The 23,519-nt window shown below is 43.9% G+C and overlaps 1 protein-coding gene across 1 annotated transcript in view; it reads left to right on the top strand.

Annotated features, from left to right (window-relative positions):
* Positions 1–604: 604 nt before the first annotated feature.
* RAB38 (RAB38, member RAS oncogene family) overlaps positions 605–23,519 on the top strand; it is a 77,110-nt gene continuing 54,195 nt past the window's right edge. Inside the window, exon 1 of the mRNA XM_030199346.1 lies at positions 605–854. Coding sequence (XP_030055206.1) covers positions 653–854 — 202 coding nt within the window. The 5' untranslated portion in view covers positions 605–652. The remainder of the gene's footprint in view (positions 855–23,519) is intronic.

Here is a 23,519-nt window from a genome sequence, read left to right as displayed (position 1 = left end):
GGCTTTTTACCCGCTGTAGTGATAAGGGCCCTGGCGCATGGGGCAAATGGCCCCTGCCGCAACCGCAGGGCCCTTTTCACCTCAGCTTACCCCCAGGTAAATGGGGTTTTGAAAATTGCCTTCTAAAGAAGTCATCGTTATTGTCCAATGAAGACGATGGAACGAGGAATTTTTAAATCCTTCATGCTTTATTTACATTTTTTAATGGTGCCTATTCTTAACACTAACTTCATTGAAACAATGCTTTGATTGTTTCTATTGACAGCAATGCACATGTGTCGCAAATGAAATTTTTCACTAAGATTTATAATTCTCCCTCTCCCCACAAATGTTTCCCACTATTCTTTGGAAAACTGTGTATAGAAAAAGCACTTTAAAATGCCTATGATATAGCTTCCTGGATCTGATTGTGGTTCCCTTGCTCTGTTGCAACATTCATGACTGTCTCCCCACCCCCTTTCTGACAGGGGTCAGGAGGGATGAGGAAAAGGGAGGGTGGGAGGATAGAGTTCTTTCTTCAGTTCTTTTAAAAATCTCTCTCTCTCTCTATCCTCCCACCCTCCCTTTTCCTCATCCCTCCTGACCCCTGTCAGAAAGGCACAGGAGGACTGAGAAGCATGCAACATAGTTTGCAGGAAGTTCAGGAGCTAAGATGCAGAACCACCAGACAGAGCACCTCTACAAGATCCTAGTGATCGGGGACCTCGGGGTTGGTAAAACCAGTATCATCAAACGCTATGTGCACCAGAGTTTCTCTCCACACTACCGTGCCACCATTGGAGTAGACTTTGCCCTGAAAGTGCTGAACTGGGACTCGGAGACTGTTGTCCGACTGCAGTTATGGGACATCGCTGGTGAGTAGGCTCAAGTCATGGAGATGGTACACAAAATGGGGGTTACGGGAGGAATTCATTTCACTCTCTTCCGTTGGTTACGCTATATAATTTGTAAACCTAAAAGTCAAAAGAGAAATGGTGCTGAAAATAGCCACATAATGATAGATAGATTCTTGAGCTGGGCTTTCAAGCCAGAGTACAGCTAAAGAGGCCGTTAGCACCAGTAAGAGGAATGCATATGTGAAGTTACTGAGGATTCTGCGAATTCCAGCTGTAATGCTGTTTCTTTTGCAGAAAACTCATGTATCTATGTAGGTTTAATCAAATGAAATGAAGACCAAGAATTCATTTGCTATGTTCCTTTAGCCAAAATATTACATTGCTGTTTAGTGCAAGATCCTGTTTACATAAAAGAATTTGAAAGTATTATTTTAAGTGGACAAAACTGGAAGCTATGTATTGTTATTCTACTTGTGTCAATTGTAAGTTATGCCATGCAAACTTGAACCTCTGAAATTAAAAAAAAAAAGAAAAATGTAATTTCTAATTGTAGATTAATGTGAATCTTTTTCAGACATTATACACCATTGAAAAATTATTTGACTATAATTTTCAAATGTGCTATAATTTTTGTTTTTACTTCAGCATGATTTGTGTCAAAAATCCATGTATTTTCATTGATGAAAAGAAAATAGTTTTATTTATTTGAAACAGAGAAACCATCTACAATCTTAACTTTCACTCAAAGAAAATGGCAAGCAAATGTAGTAGGTATTATAGTAAAATTTAAAAGAAATTTCCATTGACTAACACAGGGCAGATTCACTCTTACCTGTAGGGAACTATAAGTCTGTTCTAAATTTATTGGCCAAAACACTGGAGATGGCCATATCCAGGGGTGGACTAAGAGTGGTCTGGACCTCCGGGGCACTAAGGGTGGCCGCTGCCTGACACCCCCCCCCCCCCCTACCGCCACACTGCTACCCTCCTGCTGCCCTGGTCCTATCTGAAGGGCCCTGGTGGTCTCTGCATGGGGGAGGGGGGGGAGCACGTTCTTTCCTGCCCGCTGTGCTGCCACTATTCCCTCGCCTGCCGGCACTGCCGTGTTTTCAAAATGGCGTCCGAGACTTCCTGTGGTAGTCTCGCTGGTCTCAACAGTCTTGGACGCCATCTTTAAAATACAGCGGTGCTGGGCAGGGGGAATGGTGGCAGCACAATAGGCAAGAAAGATCATGTCCCCCCCCCCCCCCACAGAAGCCACTAGATCACCAGTGGCGCGACTTTAAAGGTAGGACCAGGGAGGGCTGTAGTATGCGGTGGGCAACCGGGAAGAGCATCTGGTCTCCCTAGAGTCTCTAGGCCCTCGGGCACTGCCTGGTTGTCCGAATGGTCATTCTGCCCCTGGCCATATCCTGTTCTAAAATTCTCTGTAGCCCACCAAGCTATTCACATCTGTTTTACCTTACAATCCCATCTGCTTACTAAGCCATGTGGCAATGCCGACACGGCCCATTCAAATGGGCCCTTTTACTAAGCTGCGGTAAAAGGGGCCCTGCACTAGCGGCGGTAGCCGTTTTTGCCGTACGCCAGGGTCCCTCTTACTGCAGTGGGTAAAAATGTGCGGACATTTCAGGGGGAGGGAGCACTTATCGCCACCCACTGAGGTGGCGGTAAGGGCTCTGACGCTAACCTGGCAGTAACCAGGCAGCACTTACCTCCGGGTAACCTCCTGTGGATATGCTGCCCGCTGGGGGTGAAACTATTGTCGGCGCCCATGTTGGGCTGGCAGTAGTAGTCAAAAACAGCGAAGATGACGTGAAAAAAAAGGGGAATAGGAAAAAGAGAAAAATGAACAGCAAAAACACACAACGCTAAAAATGAAAAATAAAACAGAAGACGACACAAGAAAAAATGAAAAGAATGAAAAAAATGCAATGTAGATTTATTGAGGTGATATGACTCGACACAGCTGTGTTTCGGCCCAACTGGCCTGCGTCAGGAGTCTGCTCCACCAAGTCAATGTTATTTGATGATATCGGTCTTTAAAAGGTTTTCGATTGGACGTGCCTTCATAAACACTCTGCCTTTAAAAAGGCTGTGTGTAAAATTGAACACAAATCGTTGAAAGAAATCCTAATTCAAGCAATATAAAGATATTTAGCTCAAATATCAGCACGACAGCGTTAGCATTTATTGGTAGTGACTACTATTGTTTTTTGCGAAGACAGGTTTCTTCTGGGCTGGCAGTAGTTCCAGATTGTTGTGCGGCAAGCCGACGGCAGGCGTACCGCTGCTTAGCATAAGGGCCCCAAAGTGAATGGATTATGTCAGCATTAGCTCACGGGAGCCGCTAATGTGGCTTAATAAACATGGGGGGGGGGGGGGGGGATATCTTTACAATGTTCTTGTTAGCCGATATCAAATAAATGAAAAGTAACGTCAGACTCACAGAAACAGAAGCCTGCGCGGCCGCATTGATGATCTGCAAGGGCAGGCTTCTAGATGGAATGATGCTAGTGGAGGAATAGCCTAGTGGTTAGTGCGGTGGAACATAGGATGTTGTTACTATTTGAGATTCTGGAATGTTGCTATTACTTGAGATTCTACATGGAATGTTGCTACTATTTGAGATTCTACATGGAATGTTGCTATTCCACTAGCAACATTCCATATTTAGATTATGAGCTCTTTGAGCAGGGACTGTCTTTTCATGTATGGTGTACAGCGCTGCGTATGCCTTGTAGCGCTATAGAAGTGATAAGTAGTAGTAGTAATATTTCAGATTATATCTCATTTTTCGTTAGCCATGCACACTCCCTTGACAACCTTGACTAAACTTCTAGTCCTTTCCAAGAGTTTGGAAAAGCAAGAATTCTCTCATATATTGGAGAACAGTTCATATAAGTGCCTGTATATAATATGTAAACTGCTTTGCTTGTACAACAAAAAAGTGGTATATCAAATGCATTACCCTTGCCCTTACCCTTATGTGCTTCCATTTTTATTTTCCTAAAGTCTCTCCATTTATTCTAGCTACTCCCCTTCAAGTCCAGAAGAATCAGATGTTTGAATTCCACCATTCTGAAAATTGAGTAGCCCAGTGTGGTTCCTTTACTCAAACTTAAAAGCCAGAGCCTGCTCTGTGCAGCACTTCGCCTGGGGCTGTTTTTCTCTCAGTAACTACATGATTGAACTAGTAATTACCTCAATCACCACTGTTTCTGAAGAAGAGGTTTCAGTAAATGCTATGCAGCAATGGAATCTACAATGGAAAATAACAATCAAAATTGGGACATCAAAGTATATTTCTGTAGAATTCAAATAATTTGGGCATTTTATTCTATAATGTTCCTTTTTTTGAATAGCAGATTAAGGACTGGATTCGTAAATGATCCATTCACAACAGAACGGAAGAAAAGACTTTCAGGCTTACCTTCGAAAGAGAAGGACGCCCATCTTTCGACACAAATCGGGAGATGGGCGTCCTTCTCTCAGGGTCGCCCAAATCGGCATAATCGAAAGCCGATTTTTGGCGTCCTTAACTGCTTTCTGTCGCGGGGATGACCAAAGTTCAAGGGACGTGTCAGAAGCATATCGAAGGCAGGACTGGGGTGTGCCTAACACATGGGCGTCCTTGACTGATAATGGAAAAAAGAAGGGCCTCCCTGACGAGCACTTGGGCGACTTTACTTGTTCCATTTTTTCTTACGACCAAGCCTCAAAAAGGTGCCCACCGGAGGGAATCGGGGATGACCTCCCCTTACTCCTCCAGTGGTCACTAACCCCCTCCCACACTTAAAAAAAAACTTAAAAAATATTTTTGCCAGCCTCTATGCCATCCTCAAATGTCATACCCAGCTCCCTGACAGCAGTATGCAGGTCCCTGGAGCAGTTTTAGTGGGTGCAGTGCACTTCAGGCAGGCGGACCCAGGCCAATCCCTCCCTACCTATTACACTTGTGGTGGTAAATGTGAGCCCTTCAAAACCCACCAGAAACCCACTGTACCCACATGTAGGTGCCCTCCTTCACCCCTTAGGGCTATGGTAGTGTTGTACAGTTGTGGGTAGTGTTTTTTTTTTTTTTTTTGGGGGGGGGGTTGTGGGGCTCAGCACCCAAGGTAAGGGAGCTATGCACCTGGGAGCAATTTATGAAGTCCACTGCAGTGCCCCCTAGGGTGCCCGGTTGGTGTCTTGGCATGTCAGGGGGACCAGTGCACTACAAATGCTGGCTCCTCCCATGACCAAATGGCTTGCATTTGGTTGTTTCTGAGATGGGCATCCTTGGTTTCCATTATCGCCGAAAATCGGGGACGACCATCTCTAAGGACGACCATCTCTAAGGTCGACCTAAATTTTGCGATTTGGACGTCCCTGACCGTATTATCGAAACAAAAGTTGGATGCTCATCTTGTTTCGATCGCCGGGACGTCCTGCGAGGACGTCCTCAGGAAAGCTTGGGCGCCCCTTTCAATTATACCCCTCCACATGAGCCAGGATCATATGTGACAAAGACAAAATAGTATATTCAACCTGAAAACTAGCCTTCCACTCATGCAGTGGTGTACTTTCTAATGAAAAATCTCATGTCATTTTATAACAAATCTTTACATTTTAAAGGTCTCTAGATGGAAGATGAAACCTCACTGCAAAGTCTTTACCCTTGCTCCCAATATAAGAACATAGAAAATATGACATAATAATAATAATTATCTAATATTTTCATATTGTTCAATGTATTATAAACAGCACACAGAACATTAAGATTTTCAGCATTTAACTATTTTTTATTGAAGAAAGCTCAGTTGGGAAATGGTGTCACTTACAGTATCTGGAACTGAGCCAGAATACTATAATTACCATAACCAATCATGTGAGCAATGTCATGTGACATTTTTCTTCTGAAAAACGGTGCCCTGACTATATCACAAGATCCTCATACACCATGCCGGGGTGTTGGTTTAATAAGAGTATCAAGGGAAGAGCTGCCCTTTTGAACAATGACACTACACATTTTTTAAAACTTGGCTTTCCTTGGAATTCTCCCATCTCATATATAGAGCTTGTCGAACCTTCTGCTTTCTTATAGGGATGGGCATTCATTTGCAACGATATCATTTGCCAATAAGAATGCAAACTCTTTTAAGAGAGTGGGCCCTCGAGCACTGCCCTATTGTTCCAATGTTAGTCCACCCTGAGGATCACTTTTTTTTGGGGTGGGGGGGTGGGGGGGGGGGTTATTGAATTTCAGTGCTGGATGTTTACAAAACTGAAACATCCAGGAAGAGCCAATTGAGAAGCCAAGTGAAAAAACTTTCTAGAGTGGTTTTCAACATCAGAGAGATAAGCCTACTTGCCTCCCAATCATTCATCCAGACCTGAGATCCAAATGTGCAGTTAGCTAATGCACCTGCCTTGGAGCAGGTTTCAATGCCAATGCCTAGTTTTCTTTACGTACACATGTATTGCTGTGGCAAAATCAGATATATGCACATATTTCCAAATGAAGGGGAAAGACATTTTGGTGAGGCCCCACTTGGAGTACTGGGTTCAGTTTTGGAGGACATATCTTGCTAAAGATGTAAAAAGACTGGAAGTGGTGCAAAGAAAAGCTACAAAAATGGTATGGGATTTGCGTTGCAAACCGTACTTATGAGGAGAGACTTGCCGACCTGAACATGTATACCTTGGAGGAAAGGAGAAACAGGGGTGACATGATACAGACATTCAAATATTTGAAAGGTATTAATCCACAAACAAACCTTTTCCGGAGACAGGAAGGCGGTAGAACTAGAGGACATGAATTGAGGTTGAAGGGGGGCAGACTCAGGACTAATGTCAGGAAGTATTTTTTCATGGAGAGGGTGGTGGATATGTGGAATGCCCTCCCGCGGGAGGTGGTGGAGATGAAAATGGTAATGGAATTCAAACATGCATGGGATAAACACAAAAGAATCCTGTTTAGAAGGAATGGTTCCACGGAATCTTAGCGGAGATGGGTAGCGACGCCAGTAATTGGGGAAACAAAACAGGAGCTGGGCAGAGTTCTACGGTCTACGCCCTGATTGTGACTGAATAGATAGGGATGGGCTGGAGTGTAAATTTTAAGGGGCTTCGAAGTTAGCTTCAGAACTTAGTACAGGAACAGTACTGGGCAGACTTCTACGGTCTGTGCCCTGAGAATGGCAAGGACACATCAAACTCGGGTATACATATAAAGTATCACATACCATGTAAAATGAGTTTATCTTGTTGGGCAGACTGGATGGACCATACAGGCCTTTATCTGCCGTCATTTACTATGTTACTATATCTACTCGCCAGGTTGTATTCCCTCACCTTCAGCAGATGGAGGTCACAGCATTTGGAAGCACTTCTTCAGGCGAACCGACTTCTCGGGCAGTAGAGAAAAGTCTGAGCCTTGGGAGCAACATGACACTTAGCCTGATAGGCCTGCCTCCTCCTTGTGTCTCCTTGTGTCCTAGTGAGAGAGAAATGTCGGTGCCTATGGATCAGATGCAGCAGGTGTAGCTCCTTGTGGCTGAAAGTGGGATGCCACTAGGAAACTTGCAGCAAGGAGTTTCATTGGAGGTTTGACCTCAGGGTATAATGCTGCTGGGAGAGAGATTGAGAAGCCAAGTAGTGAAGTCCATTACTTTGCCCTTGCTGATAAAACTTGCAAAAATCACAGTGGTGGTGATCTGGTAGGCATATAAAGTTTCTTCAATGATTTTACCTGCAGTGGTATAAGATTTGGGAAAGAATCGTAAGGTGGAAGAGGACCTCGCTAAGCTGATTTTGAAAGTTGAAGACAGCAGTACAGTTACAATAGGTGAAAACTATTCAATCTGTATTTGCTCAGAATAAGATGGTGTTATATCGAAGAATGGAGAGCTTTGAGAACTATATGAAGGTTTTGAACTTGAGATTATTAAGCTTTCCTTATGTTATAATTGAAACACCTAAAGATCTTTTTTACAAGTATTTAGATATGAAGAGATGAGATCCAAGATGGTGCCTTAGGGGCTGGACTTACTGCTCCGGACTTTGGTAGTGTCGCTGGCTCAGAGTGTCTCCTGGTCCATAATTGATATGGGCAAGAGGAGAGGGAAGGGGAAAGAATTTCTTTTTTTAACCCTCCTATTTACAGTTTTTCTTAGAAGGTAAGGGGAACTAAGCCTGAATGATGTCTGACATCTATGACTAACATCTATGATTTCTGAAACTAAGGCTGAATAATAAAGTTTCTTAATTGAAGCCCCCATACGTTTGTTTATAGTTATAGTTATAGTTCTTGTTTTCTTAGTTCTTGGTCTCCATTTATTGTGGGCTAACATACTAAGGGGTAAGATTTAAATTCGGGAATTATTTGTTGTACTATTTGGGAAACTATATTTTTCCTATCAATTTCCCACCCCCACCCCCACACTCTTTATAAAGCCACGCGGCTTTGTAAAAGAGGGGAACGTTTGTTATGCTTTCTCCTTATATTTGAAAATACAATAATAATGAAAAAGAAATTTATACACCTAATTTCTCAGCTTACCTGAACCACACCTATGTCTCCTTCAAAACCATGTAGGCTGAAGCCCTACACACATTAATAACACCTTTCTACTATCACCGTTTTAATGTGTGGGGCGTGTACATGGGTTAATGCCATACAAACCTTCTAAAATAACCTATTTCTCTTATAAATAAGGAGGTCAATATTCAAAGGGATTTAAGTGGGCAGGAGGGGCTCCTGCCTGGTTAAGTCAACTGAGTGGTGCTATCCCGGATAGAGCCTGCTGAATATCAGCACTAACAGCCTGAGCAGAAAATTTATTTAGGAGGTAGTCTGGGGGCAGAGTTGGCACTTAGGGGCCCTTTAACTAAGCCGCGTAAGCGTCTACATGCGCCAAAATGGAGTTACCGCACGGCTACCATGTGGCTCTTGCAGTAATTCCATTTTTGATGGGCGTCCGATACACGCACCTGAAAAATAATTTTTAGACGTGCATATTGGACGTTCGCCAAGTGGCATTTGATGCCCGTAGGTCATTACCACCCGGTTACCATGTGAGTCTTTACCGCTAGGTCAATGGCTGGTGGTAGGGTCTCAAAGCCAAAATGGACGAGCGGCAATTTCGATTTTGCCGCACGTCCATTTTTGGCCAAAAATTAAAAAAGGCCTTTTACAGGCGCGGTGATAAATGGATCGGCGTGCGCCCAAAACCCATGCCTACACTACCACAAGCCATTTTTCAGCACACCTTAGTAAAAGGACCCCCTTAACTGGTTGTGTTGATATTCGTCCTTAACCCCTTAACTGTCCAAATGCAGTCTTATCGGTTTCAGCTGCGGTGGATTTCTAGTACTTATATTCAGCAGCTTGATTTGATCCAGTCCTAGGTTAACCTCATTGCATGCAGAGAGACTTGTAGTTTTGCTTTTCTAAGGGAATACAATGGGTAAATCATAACTACAAGTCCCTGTGTGTAATGAGCTAAACCTAGGAATGCATCAACCCTGTCAGGCAAATCTGAATCTAGTTGGCAACCTTCCCTATAAAATGGGACGAGTTCTGCATTCCTTCTGAAGAAATGTGTGAAGCTGTAATGTTTGGTGAATCAAAGATGAGACTAAATGAAGACCACGATATATTGTCTTTGCGACTTTAACAAGAGACATTTTTGCTGCCAATAAATATACTTCCAAATGAATGTCTCCTCTTTCTGCTTAATACAGATATGCTTTAGATTTCAACACTATGTAGACATATATGCAAAAATGAATTTTTATCCCATCCAACAACAAGAAAAGATCACTTTTCTTAAATTCTTTCCCAAGATACCAGTAGGAATAGAATGGTTTTACATTCTGCCGTGATATATGTAATCCTGTATATTGTATCCAAAGGTCAAATGTTCTTCACTTAACAGATTATCTAAAGATTTAAAAATCCTAAACACATTAACCCTCTGGAATAAGTATTTGCAAATCTCACTGCAGAGGGTTTAGACAGAAAACATTTTTGCCTTTGGGGCTCAGGAGACTAGATTAAGAAATTGCTCAACAATGCAGAGATTATTGAATATCGCATGACTTGGATTCTGGTCTAGTAAATCCACAAGGAAAGATCACAAGACTCCCTACACACTGTTAAGGCAGGAAATGCACACAAGAATTCAAAATGATCTTAGATATTTCTTTGTTTTCATTGTGAAAAGTTTTGCTGTGTCCGTAGAGAAAAATATTTTAGCTATAAATTAAAAAAATGAAAGTCTACCCTTGGGGGGGGGGGGGGGGGGGGGGGTTATATATCACATCATGAAAATTGCCTTTGTAGCACAAACAGTTATGCACAAATAAGTTAAAATGATGTGTTGATAATTTACTTTATGAACAGCATGTAGTTGTAGTAAAGCATGCTTGCACACTTGCTAAGTGAGTTCGTTCATCATTGTTCAAGGATCTGGTTTTCTCAGACTTTTTATCCCCACTCTCTGTCCATCAGTGACGATCCTAAGTCGGTTGCCACCCGGGGCAGATCGCCGATGCGTACCCCCCTCCTGGGTGCAGTACGACCCCCCCCCCCCCCCGGTGCAATGACACCCCCCCCCCAAGGTGCTCTCGGCTCCGCTGGCTCCCTGCTCCCTCTGCCCCGGAACAGGAAGTAACCTGTTCCAGGGCAGAGGGAACCAGCAGAGCCGACAGGCACGCGGCTGCTCTCTGCACCCCTCCAGCGGCGTGTACCCGAGGCGGACCACCCCCATCGCCCCGCTCTTGGTACGCCGCTGCTGTCCATGAATGAATAAAAAATGCAGGGGCCCTTCCTAAGGCACATAAGTGCCTGTGTACATCCAACTCATGTCAAATTGCAACTACCGCCTGGCTACCGAGTGCCCTGGGCGGTAATTCCAATTTTTACGCGCGGCAGAAAATATTTTCTATTTTCTACCACGTAGCGCTCACCGGATGGTAATCGGCAGTGTATGTTCACTGATGATTACCGCCTGGTTAATGCATGAGACCTTACCGCTAAGTCAATGGGTGGCGGTAAGGTCTCAGGCCCCAAATGGACACACACCAATTTTTATTTTACCGCTCATCCATTTTTGGCCCCCAAAAAAGGCCTTTTTGCAGGCGTGCTGAAAAATGGATCTGCAGGCATCCAAAAGACACGTCTACACCAGTGCAGACCATTTTTCGGTGCGCCTTAGTAAAAGGGTCCCTTAGTAAAGCCCTGGATATGCTGCCCACAAATTCTTGCATACTTCTTTTCAAAGAATTCAGACTGAGTGGCCCTTTTACAAAGGGCCTACATGCTTGCAGCTCGCATCAAATCGGCTTTTTCCACCCGGCTAGCGTATGCGCCAGGTGGTAATTCCGAGCGTGGCGTGTGCCAAAAACCCACGGTAGAAAATAATTTTGTACCGCAGGGGCATTCCCAGCACTAATCGGCAGTTGGCACGCTGGACAGTTACCACACAGGTAATGCCTGAGCCCTTACCGCTAAGTCAATGGGTGGCATTAAGGGCTCAGGCCGTAAATAGACACGCGTTGGTTTTAATTTTGCCGCACACCCATTTCCTAGCCAACCCCCCCCCTCCACTTTTCCCAGATGCAGTGGAGAAAGGGTCCAGTTTGTGTCCAATACACGTGCCCACACTACCACAGGCCAATTTTGGGGGTGCCTTTGTAAAAGGGCCCCCTGAGAAAACTAGCAAGGTTTAGAGTTAAATTCATTCATTCATATACCGCTTAGACCTAAGCGATTTACACTTTCATTTTACAGGTACTGGGTCTGTCCTTAGTGGGCTCACAGTCTAAGTGGTACATTGTACCTGGGGCAACATAGGGTTAAGTGACTTGCCCATGGTCACACGGAGCTGCAGAGAGAATTGAACCTGGTTCCCCAGGATCTTAACCCACTGCTGGCCATCAGGCAGCAGCGGGAATCAAACCCAGTTCCCCAGGTCCGTAACCCTACACTAATCACTAGGAAACTCTTCCACTCCTAAATTCATGCAGGGGATTTATCTTGTATCTTTGAAGGGTTGTTGAAGCTGCATATTGATGTCAAGTTTTTATTCCCTCAACTTAACTCTCTTTGACTCAACTGGTAAGAGATAAATTTGCAGGCCAGCAGATCATGTAGCTCTCAGCAGTTGCTTATATTTTTTTTAAAGAGTGGAGAATTAGCAGGATTTAAATGGAGGGAAGATGAATTTTGGAGCTTTTACACAGAGACAATTTGCAGAGTTAAGTGCTTTAAACATTGGTTGAAGGGAAATAGACTAGAAAAGTTGAGAGAACATGTTAACTTCTATGATTTTTCCTGTAACTTTCTCTTTCTTCCTCTTCCCAGTTTTTCTTTGTTTTTCCATTCTTCGTTTTATCTAAATTGACAGCAATTTTCGTATTTTTGTGTATTTTTTTTTGTTATATTAGCAATTATGTTTCTATTAACATTTCCTCTTAGTTTTGATGGACTTTGAATATAAAGGGGAACTAGTCAGTGGGCTTTAACCAGCTAAGACAGCTCCTACCCAGTTAAATCTTGCTGGCCAGCTCTACTGCCAACATTCAGTGGCCCATAAATGGAGAATGCCGCTTAAAAACAGCACAGAGTTCCACGGCATTAAATGCCAGAGGGCTCCAGAGATGGAGTTTGGTTTGAGCCAGGACTTACCTGATTAATAGCAATTTTCCATCCATTAAACACGTGAGTGCCTGAATAAGTTTAGGACAGCAAAAAGGCTGCCCTAACTTTATTCAGGCAGTTATCTGGGCACTAGTCTGAATATCAAACAGCAGCTGGCAAGGCTGCCTCTAGGGTCCGTGGCGTCCTGAGCCAACTTTTGGCTTGGTGTCCTCCCATTGGCATGCTTCCCACCCGTGCCATCCCCCAGGCATACCTTTAAAGGTATTTTCCCCCTCCTGCATACTGACAGCATTTCACCTAATGATGTGTACATCAGCCCCTGTGTCTTCCCTCTGCTGTGCCCCTGTGGAAACAAAAAAGTTATGTCTAAGGAGGGACAGGGGCGTGGCAGAAGGAAGACACTAGGGCACTGATGTTGGTAGCATTAGGTGAAAAAACTACCTGTGTTTGGGAGGGGAAACCTGCCTTTAAGGGTAGATGGGGGAAGGTGGCCTCAGACAGAAAGAGGAAGGGGGGTTACCAGCTCGTCTTTTTCCACTGCACACGCAATGCCTCCAGGTAACCTCAGGGCCAGCTTAACCTATAAGTCCAGTGACATCACAGGCGTTTGGCACCCTTTATCTCTGGTGCCCTGGGCCAGAGCCTCACCAGGTCCACAGGTTAAGCCATCTCTGGCAGCCTGAAAACTTCTGGTGGCCACTGCAGAGCCAGATATTCAATGCCAGTCCCCGGATAAGGCTCAGCATTGAATATCCAGGTCAGAGTCTGCCTGCAGCAGTCAGTGCCTCTGTAATAGCTGATTGCTATGGGCTCAATATTGGCCTGAATGTAGGTAAACACTGAGCAACCTCAGATTAAATTCAAATACCATCTTAAGAGGTCCAAGATGGCCACTGCATACTGAAGGTTGACTGCATGCACTTTTTCCTCTGAGATTAGCCAGGATGGTGAAGCAAAAGGGCGGACAGAAACAAGAGAAATCTTCGATCCCCTGCACTATTGATAATTTTGTTCAGTGAACAAAACACTTCATTTGTTCTGGAGCGGTCCCTGCTGGATGTTGTGAACAAGACACTTCATTTCTTTCCTAACAATACCTAACATTCTATTTGCTTTCTTAGCTGCTGCAACACACCGAGTACAGCATTTCAATGTATCATCAACAACAACGATGCAATCCCTTTCTTGGTCGGTGCCTCCTAACGTGGAACCTTGCATTACGTAGCTATAGTTCGGGTTCCCTCTTTCCCACATGCATCACTTTGCACTTGCTCACATTAAAAGTCATCTGCCATTTAGACACAAACGTCAAATTGGAGAGACGCACAACACTGATGGGATGGGGGGAACATTACATTGGTACAGGTGATGTCATTGAGGTGGACATAGAGTACCATTTGTGTGCAGTATTGTAGAGATGTGGGAATGTTTTTCCTTTCTAGTACATAAATTCTATTAATGAATGTGCATGTGCACATATCACTGATTACCCTTGAATGCAGACTACAGTTAGTGCTTACATTGCTGAGGGAGCTCTTATATGTGTTGCTACAGGAGGGGGACCTGATAGCTCAGGCCCAGTGCTGGAGAGGGGGGGGAGCATTCCCAAACACTTACCTTTGCAGAGTGTCCCTAATTAGAGTCCATGCTCTAATAGAGATGGTCCTCGGTGGCAGGTGGTAGTGGTGCATGAATAGGCACCTTCTCTGCTTCAGGCAAAGGTGCACTAGGCACAAACTTTCAGCGTCGCTGACGTTAGGCTCCGCTGAAGTTAGGCTCTCTTCTCAGAAACATGTTTTCTCACTGAATAACAGTTGTAAAACATGCATTGCCTTACATGGACGTCCATGCGCGATGGACGTCCTCACATGCACAGTTCCATATATGGATGACCATCCCATATATGGATGGGTCAGCATGTGGACGTCCTGGCCCATATATGAGGGGTCCGCACGTGGACGACCATCACGCATGGACCTCCATTACGTACATGAACCGTCGTCACACGTGCGGGGCCTTATATGGATAAGTACGTGTTCATACGTGCGGAGCCTTACTTATATGGATCATTATCAAGTGTGCGAACCTCTTCATATATACAATAAAATATGAATGTTACTTATATTTCTAGTATCTGGATGTTCTGCAAGTGCAGTGAATGTATTTGTGGAACATGCAGGTATGGGAAATATAAGGAACATTCATAGTGCAAAGTACAGTACAAAGGACATGTTTCTTGCAGAAGGACGGCGGTTCTCTAAGATGGTCGTCCTTCTGCAGTTCTACGAGAAACACATCCTTTTCACTACACTTTGGACATCTCTGATTTGGACGTTTCACACTGCGATTTTTGAATATCTGAGGACGTCCATACTATTTTTCGATTATACCTACCTTATTTTGGACGTCTTCTTGAGGACGTTCAAATTCAGACTTGGACGACCTTTCGAAAATGCCCCTCCACATCTTTTTCGAGATACAGCGACTAGAACTGAATACAATACTCAAGGTGAGGTCACACTATGTAGTGATACAGAGGTATTATAATATTTTTGGTCTTATTTACCATATATTTCCTAATAATCTATGGCATCCTGTTTGCTTCTTTTGGCTGTCACCACACACTGGGCAGAAAATTTCAGCGTATTATCTATAATGACACCTAGATCTTTTTCTTGGGTGCTGACCCCCAAGGTGGACCCTAGCATCAGGTAACTATGATTTGGATTACTCTACCCAATGTGCATCAGTTCATCTGCCATTTGGATGCCCAGTCTTCCAGTTTCCTAAGGTTTTCCTGCAATTTTTCAGTCTGCATTTGTTTTAACAACCTTGAATAGTTTTGTGTCATCTGCAGATTTAATCACCTCACTCGTCGTTCCAATTTCCAGATCATTATAAATATGTTAAATAGTACCATTCTTAGTACTGATCTCTGTGGCACTCCACTATTCACCCTCCTCCATTGAGAGAAATGGCCATTTAACCCTACCCTCTGTTTTCTGTCCAATAACCAATTCCTAATCCACAGAAGAACATTGCCTCCTTCCCATGACTTTTTAATTTTCTCAGGAGTCTCTCATAAGGATCTTTGTCAAAAGCTTTCTGAAAGTCTAGATACACTACATCAACTGGATCACTATTATGTTTATGAAATGAAGCAAATTGGTGAGGCAAGACTTCCCTTGGCTGAACCCATGCTGACTCTGTCCCATTAAACCATGTTTATTTATCTATTCCATAATTTTTATTCTTTATAATAGTTTCCACTATTTTACCCAGCACTGACGTCAGGCTTACTGGTCTGTAATTTCCAGGATCACCCCTGGAACCCTTTAAAAAAATCCAAGCATTTTTATTGATTTTAGTAAATTACAAAGTAATAATAAACATCACATTTGTAGAAGACAATTTTCAACTTGAATTGCATGGAGATAGCTCAATAGCAATTGGCGTTACATTGGCCACCTCCAATCTTCAGGTAGTACAGATGATTTTAATGACAGGTTACATATTACTAATGGCAGATCAGCAATTTCATGTTTGAGTTCTTTCAGTACCCTTGGATGTATGCCATCTGGTCAATTTGGCTCAGTACATCTTCTAGGTTCACCGAGATTTCTTTCAATTCTTTCACATCATCACCCTTGAAAACCATTTCTGATACTGGTAGATCTCTTACATCTTAGTTCTTCCGTAACGACTGAAGCAAACAATTCATTCAGTTTCTCCACTATGGCCTTGTCTTCCCTGAGTGCCTCTTTTGCTCCTTCATGATCTAACGGTCCCACAGATTCCCTCACAGGCTTTCTGCTTCTGGTGTACCTGAAAAAGTTGTTGCTGTGAATTTTAGCCTCTGCAGCAAGTTTTTCATATTCTCTTTTAGACTTCTTTATCAGTGCTTTGCATTTGACTTGCCAGTGCGTACGTATGTTGCTTCTTATTTTCTTCATTTGGGTCCTTTTTTCCATTCTTTGGAGGACATTGTTTTGGTTGTAATAGCCTCTTTCAGTTTACCTTTTAACCATGCTGGCTGCCATTTTCTCTTCTTTCCACCTTTGTAGGTATGTGGAATGCATCTGGTCTTAGGCAGGATGACAAGACAGACGTTTATTTCACAGAAATTGGAAGTTAGACCCGTTTCAAGGCACGTTTAAGTGCCTGCATTAGGGGTAGTGTTAAATTTGAGGTTTGGGCCCTGTGATGCCAACACTCCTCCACCCCCTAAAAAAAGCATATCCTTGCATTGAGACCCCTCTTGCCAGCACAGTATCCCCGTTCTCCATCACAACCCTTCCACTCCATAAAATGCCCCACCCCACCATCACTGAGATAGTTATGAACTCCACCTCACCTGGAATGGAAGGCCCCCCCCCCCCCATGTGTGGATATGAGCCCCATGCTTGGTAGCTTTCTCCTGACTCCACCCCCTCCCTGGGTCTCAGTGCCTTTGAAAGTTGTACCTTTAATCTCTCTATAATCTCTCATCCCACCCATGGATTTACTGAGATCCCTGGTTGTTAGTGGAGTGGGAGCAATGTCCACTCACTCCCACCTCATGTCCTCCTGCACATCAAAATGGCTGCCATGACCTCTAGTGGTAATAGGGTCAAGCTTCCTTTCCAGGTATTTTAATACTGCCATTGGGAACCTTCTAAACTAAAGACCATAGGCACCTATCCAGCTTATAATCGAAAGAGAAAAACGCCTATATTGCGACCCAAATCAGGAGATGGGCGTCTTTCTCCCGTGGGTGCCCAAATCAGTATAATCGAAAGCCGATTTTGGGCGTTTCCAACTGCAATCCGTCGCAGAAATGGGTAAAGCTGATGGGGGCGTGTTGGAGGCGTGGTGAAGGCGGAACTGGGGCGTGGTTATCGGCCGAGGAGAGATGGGCGTCTTTAGCTGATAATCGAAAAAAAAGGTGTTTTTACAGCAATTTTGGGTCACCTTTTTTGGACCCTTTTTTTTTCACGAACAGGTCCCAAAAAAGTGCCCCAACTGACCAGATGACCACTAGAGGGAATTGGGGATGACCTCCCCGGACTCCACCAGTGGTCACTAACCCCCTCCCACCAAAAAAACCCCACTTTACAAACTTTTTTTTCCAACCTCTATGCCAGCCTCAAATGCCGTACCCACCTCCATGACAGCAAAATGTGTTCTATCCTGTGACAGCCTTTCCCTGGTTTTGATGTGGCTCTCGGGTGAGTGTGACACCTTTTCTGTTAAGGGCACTGCAGAGTCACATCAGCAATGCATTGTGGTGGGTGTTGAGTATTGGGCTCCGTGATTCCACTAGCTTGTGCCACATGCTCACGATGTTGGTAGTTGGTAGGCTGTACTCCCATGGTGCTTTCCCCCCTGCTTACTAGGTCAAAGTGTGCCCTGTTTTGTTTCCGGTAGTCCATGAGGTAGTGGCCATTTTTGTAAGCCAGTTTTAGATCCCTTTCACGTGTTAGCCATGCTACAGAACTTAGTTCTTACCTTGAATGTGGCTGAAAGAGGGCATTGTACAGCATTCTGCTAGCTCTGACCTACTGCTCATCTCAGTACCAGTGAGACTCGTTGCCAGTGGGGCACAACCTCTGATCTGCAGTTAACTGTGAGTAAGCGTGCTTATTCCAATAAAGGATGTTTTCGGAGAGATTAGTCTTCAGGTGTCAACTGGTGTGCCAATGTTATACAGCAGCAACAAGTCCTAGAGGCCTGCGTGTATGCAGGTCCCTGGAGCACTTTTAGTGGGTACCGCAGTGCACTTCAGCCAGGCGGACCCAGGCCCATCCCCCCCTACCTGTAACACTTGTGCTGGTAAATGGGAGGTCTGCAAAACCCACTGTACCCACATGTAGGTGCCCCCTTCACCCCTAAGAGCTATGGTAATGTTGTACATTTGTGGGTAGTGGGTTTTGGGGGAGGGGGTTGGGGGTTCAGCACCCGTGGTAAGGGAGCTATGCATGTGGGAGCGTTGTCTGAAGTCCACCGCACTGACCTCTAGGGTGCCCAGTTGGTGTCCTGGCATGTCAGGGGGGCGAGTGTACTACGAATCGTGGCCCCTCCCAAGACCAAATGGCTTGGATTAGGACGTTTTTGAGCTGGGCGTTTTTAGTTTCCATTATCGCTAAAAAAAAAACAAACGCCCAGCTGAAAAACGTCCATTTTTTTCGAAAATACGGTCTGTCCTGCCTCTTCACGTACCCGTTTTTGGACATAGACGTCCATGGAGATAGGCGTTCACGTTCGATTATGCCCCTCTATGTATCTTTAGAAAATAGCTGCCTTTCTGACCTGTTAATCAAGACAAAATTACCCTTTCAAGGTCACTATAAACTCTAGTCACCATGGAAGTAGGGATTTATGCACAATGAAAATTTAAAGACGGACTCTCCAGTGTGCAGTTGAAGCCAACCAGAATAGACCATGGAAGATATAACAATCCAGAGCTCAATTCACTAATGTGAAGGCAATATCGTAGCAGATCAGCCTGTAAATCCTAATGAAACTGTCTAGCTTCGCTACTTAAATATAAAAATACATTTGTTGTAGCTACACCAGCCATATGAAAAAAGGTCAGACTCATGCATAGGGTAATGATGCAGCTAATGCATTCTGTGGCTCTGAGCCAAGGGAGCACAACGTGCTTCATTACAAGCTCATTAGCACCCAATTTGCCACCATTTTGCCTCCTGTGTAGATCTGATCCAGCTCTGGATAGTAATTATTGAAACATTTTAGGGCCTTCCTGAAAAGCTGTTTAAGCAACCTACTTTCTTGACTCAAAATGAGCGAACAAGACCTGTTTGTGCCATCAGCATAATTTCAACACATTTTATGTAATCCTGCTTTGAAGATAATGTTCTTCTCATATTTCCATGAAATTGATCACTTTCACCATTATTTATTTTTATTGTTAGATTTGTACCCTGTGTTTTCCCACTCATGGCAGGCTCAATGCAGCTTACATATTGTATACAGGTACTTATTTGTACCTGTGGCAATGGAGGGTTAAGTGACTTGCCCAGAGTCACAAGGAGCTGCCTGTGCCTGAGGTGGGAATTGAACTCAGTTCCTCAGGACCAAAGTCCACCACCCTAACCACTAGGCCACTCCTCCACACCTATTATAATATTCCTGAATCACATCACCTCGCCCTCCTCTCCTCCCCCCTTTTTTTAAAGAACTTTTTCTTGAAGGAAGTATAGAGAAGTGAAATAGAGTGTTCAAGATAGATTTGAGCCAGGGGCCCTTTATTTTTATTTATTTTATTTACTGCATTTTTATCCCACATTTTCCCACCTATTTGCAGGCTCAATGTGGCTTGCAATGTTCCTTCATGGCAATTGCCATTCCAGAGTAAAAGGTACAATTGTCATTTCATAGTGTACATGGATGGCATGATAAGTTATGTGAATGTCATGATAGATCCACAGAAACAGATGGGGTTCGCAGTTTCTACAAAAAATTCAACACCACCAAAGGAAGTGGAAAACACAACTTCAAGAGATCAATCCGAGACACCAGGGTGAGATGCTCCAGAAAACAAACTTTATTTGGACCCAAATAAAGTTTGTTTTCTGGAGCATCTCACCCTGGTGTCTTGGATTGATCTCTTGAAGTTGTGTTTTCCACTTCCTTTGGTGTCATGATAGATCGACATTTCAGAATAGAAGATACAATTGGCGTTACATTAAGAATATTGAAGGCATAGTACTAAAGCATGGAATGTCTTGCATGTGTAATACAAAAATTAATGTGCGGAAGTGCAAAACCTTGGTGGTAAATGCAGGGGGGATATCAGATACTACATGTAAGGGCGGTGAGGACCCACTGTAAAGAATTAAAAAGAAAGAGCAGCCATGGTGGTACACCCCCCCCCCTTTGCATACCTGCCCCTAAGCTATCAAAGTCACATATCCTCGTACCCCTCCCCCACACTCCAATGCCCCTAATTACAGCCCTGATGCTGCCTGTCACCCCAATCACAATCTCAACATTGCTCATGTATATAGCCCTGACACTGCCCGTACCCCCAGATCACAACCCCCGATGCTGGCCAGACCCCTCCCCCCCCCCAAGTTCAAAATCAGAAACTGCTTGTGACAGAAGTATACAAGTAATAAAATCCCACACAGAACTCTACAATTTTTTGGGCTTTAGAGATAAGTGTGTTTCTATTATTTGTGATTAATTATGAAATTGAAACCCCGATGTTAAAAGCTTATGATTTTCACAGAGTGGTACAGTACTTGGTTCTTATGAGACTAGATTTCTGTAATGCTTTTTATTTGGGTTTGCCTCAGTCTAGAATTACAGGCCTTACATAGTAACATAGTAACATAGTAACATAGTAGATGACGGCAGAAAAAGACCTGCATGGCCCATCCAGTCTGCCCAACAAGATAAACTCATATGTGCTACTTTTTGTGTATACCTTACCTTGATTTGTACCTGTCCTTATCAGGGCACAGACCGTGTAAGTCTGCCCAGCACTATCCCCGCCTCCCAACCACCAGCCCCGCCTCCCACTACCGGTTCTGGCACAGACCGTATAAGTCTGCCCAGCACTATCTCCGCCTCCCAACCACCAGCCCCGCCTCCCACTACCGGTTCTGGCACAGACCGTATAAGTCTGCCCAGCACTATCTCCGCCTCCCAACCACCAGTCCCGCCTCCCACCACCGGCTCTGGCACAGACTGTATAAGTCTGCCCAGCACTATCCCCACCTCCTACCACTGGCTCTGCCACCCAATCTCGTTACAGGTTATTCAAAATGCTACTGCACATATGGTTTGTCATGTGCCAAGATTTGAACGTGTTTCGCCTGTGTTGAAACAATTACATTGTTTGTGTGTTAGGTACAGAATGCAATATAAGATTTTAGTGCTGATGTATAAAAAGCCTATTTTGTCCTTCTCCTGTGTATTTGAAAAATGCAGTCCAGCATTATCAGGCTATTAGACCACTAAGATTGGATATGGTAAAGGGAGATCGTAGTTCCAGATTTGAAACATATACACTACTAACTTAAGAGTGCTTTCTCTGTTACCCTCGAGTACTTTCTCTATTGCGGGTCCAGTGTTATGGAATGCTGTTCCTGGTCCTTTTAGATTTTGCTCTTCTTTTCTTCAGATTAAAAGAGCTTTAAAAACTTCTCTTTTTGCAGGTTTTTCTGGGATTTAAAATGTTAAAATTTGATGGCAAAACAAAAATTATGGTTTTTATATTGTATGTGATTATTGTAATGTTGTTTTATTTTATGTATGTTCTATTGTAACAGCTGTCAAATAGTGAAGAATCCAGTAATATCTACCAAAAAAATGTATGGTCAGTTTTCATAAATTAAAACACAAAGAAAAAGACCTCAAGATACCCAAACGCTTACTACAACTTTGGCATCTTCTGCTGGGGTTATGTCATTCATTACTGGTCAAAAAATACCTTGTGATATTGACATTTATATTTATTTCTACTTTTATTATGTTATTATTTCCACTTTTATAAAAAAAATTTTTTTAAGGTTTTCAAGTTCTTTTTCACACACGAATTTCTATTGAAACCATAATTCCCAATTTTTTAGCACAACAATGATTGAATTGATTTCTTGTTTCATGACATTTAAATCTTGACGTTTATGAAAAATGTTAGGAAGTATTTTTTCACGGAGAGAATAGTGGATGCTTGGAATGCTCTCCCGCGGGAGGTGGTGGAAATGAAAACGGTAACGGAATTCAAACATGCATGGGATAAGCATAAAGGAATCCTGTGCAGAAGGAATGGATCCTCAGGAGCTTAGTCAAGATCAGGAGGCGGGGCTGGTGGTTGGGAGGCGGGGATAGTGCTGGGCAGACTTATACGATCTGTGCCAGAGCCGGTGGTGAGAGGCGGGGCTGGTGGTTGGGAGGCGGGGATAGTGCTGGGCAGACTTATACGGTCTGTGACAGAGCCGATGGTTGGGAGGCGGGGCTGGTGGTTGGGAGGCGGGGATAGTGCTGGGCAGACTTATACGGTCTGTGCCAGAGCCGATGGTTGGGAGGCGGGGATAGTGCTGGGCAGACTTATACGGTCTGTGCCTTGAAGAACACAGGTACAAATCAAAGTAGGGTATACACAAAAAGTAGCACATATGAGTTATCTTGTTGGGCAGACTGGATGGACCGTGCAGGTCTTTTTCTGCCGTCATCTACTATGTTACTATGAAACATGAGAGCGGTAGAGCACTTAACTGACACCCGACGGTGGCCAGACCCGTTTCATTCAAAAGACTTCCTCAGTTTAGGATGGGGTGGAAAGGGCTTCGGCAGCAACTACACAAATGACAAGAAAGATAGGCCGGAGTGGGCTTTGACAGCAACTCCAGTAGTTGGAACGTAAGGACAGGGCTAGGCGGACTTCTATGGTCTATGTCCCAGAAACACCAAAGAAAGGCCATGATCAGGTATTTTACATCACATTCACTGTTGATTTATTCATAAATCGATAATGAGAGTGACAGTTGGGCAGACTAGATGGACCGTCCAGGTCTTTATCTGCCGTCACTTACTATGTTACTATGAAGTAGGAGGAGGCTTATCTCTGTTCGGGGGGAGGTAGTTGGGGAAGATCAGGAAAAGGAAGGTCTTAGTGTTCAGGAGGGATCAGAAAGAAAGGAACTTTCTATGTTCAAGGGGATCATAAGAGGGGTGCTTGTGTTTGAGGGGGATTATAAGGGAAGGTACTTATGTTCAGGGGATTGGAAAGGGGGGTGTCTCTTTTTTAAGGTAGATTGGAAGGGGGTGAAAATCTGCCACAGAGGCTTTATTTTTATTTTTTATTTTTTTTTTACAGTTGGGGCACTATCAGGCTGCTAGATGCACTGCTGTATTTCATGTCTCTTCTCCAGATGGCACTAAGTGCAGCCATGATATCAGTAATCTTGACATCTAGAGTGTGGCATCAACCTGTGTGCTGTCACAGCTGGCCACACCTCCCCTCCATCTTTGTCATGCCTATGATCTGCACTCACATTAAGCAGCTAGCTTGATTTTGTTTTTAAATG

The sequence above is a fragment of the Microcaecilia unicolor genome, chromosome 4, assembly GCF_901765095.1.
Source record: "Microcaecilia unicolor chromosome 4, aMicUni1.1, whole genome shotgun sequence".
NCBI lineage: Eukaryota > Metazoa > Chordata > Amphibia > Gymnophiona > Siphonopidae > Microcaecilia > Microcaecilia unicolor.
The sequence above is the reverse complement of the archived record's forward strand: the minus strand, read 5'-3'. Positions and strand labels throughout refer to the sequence as shown.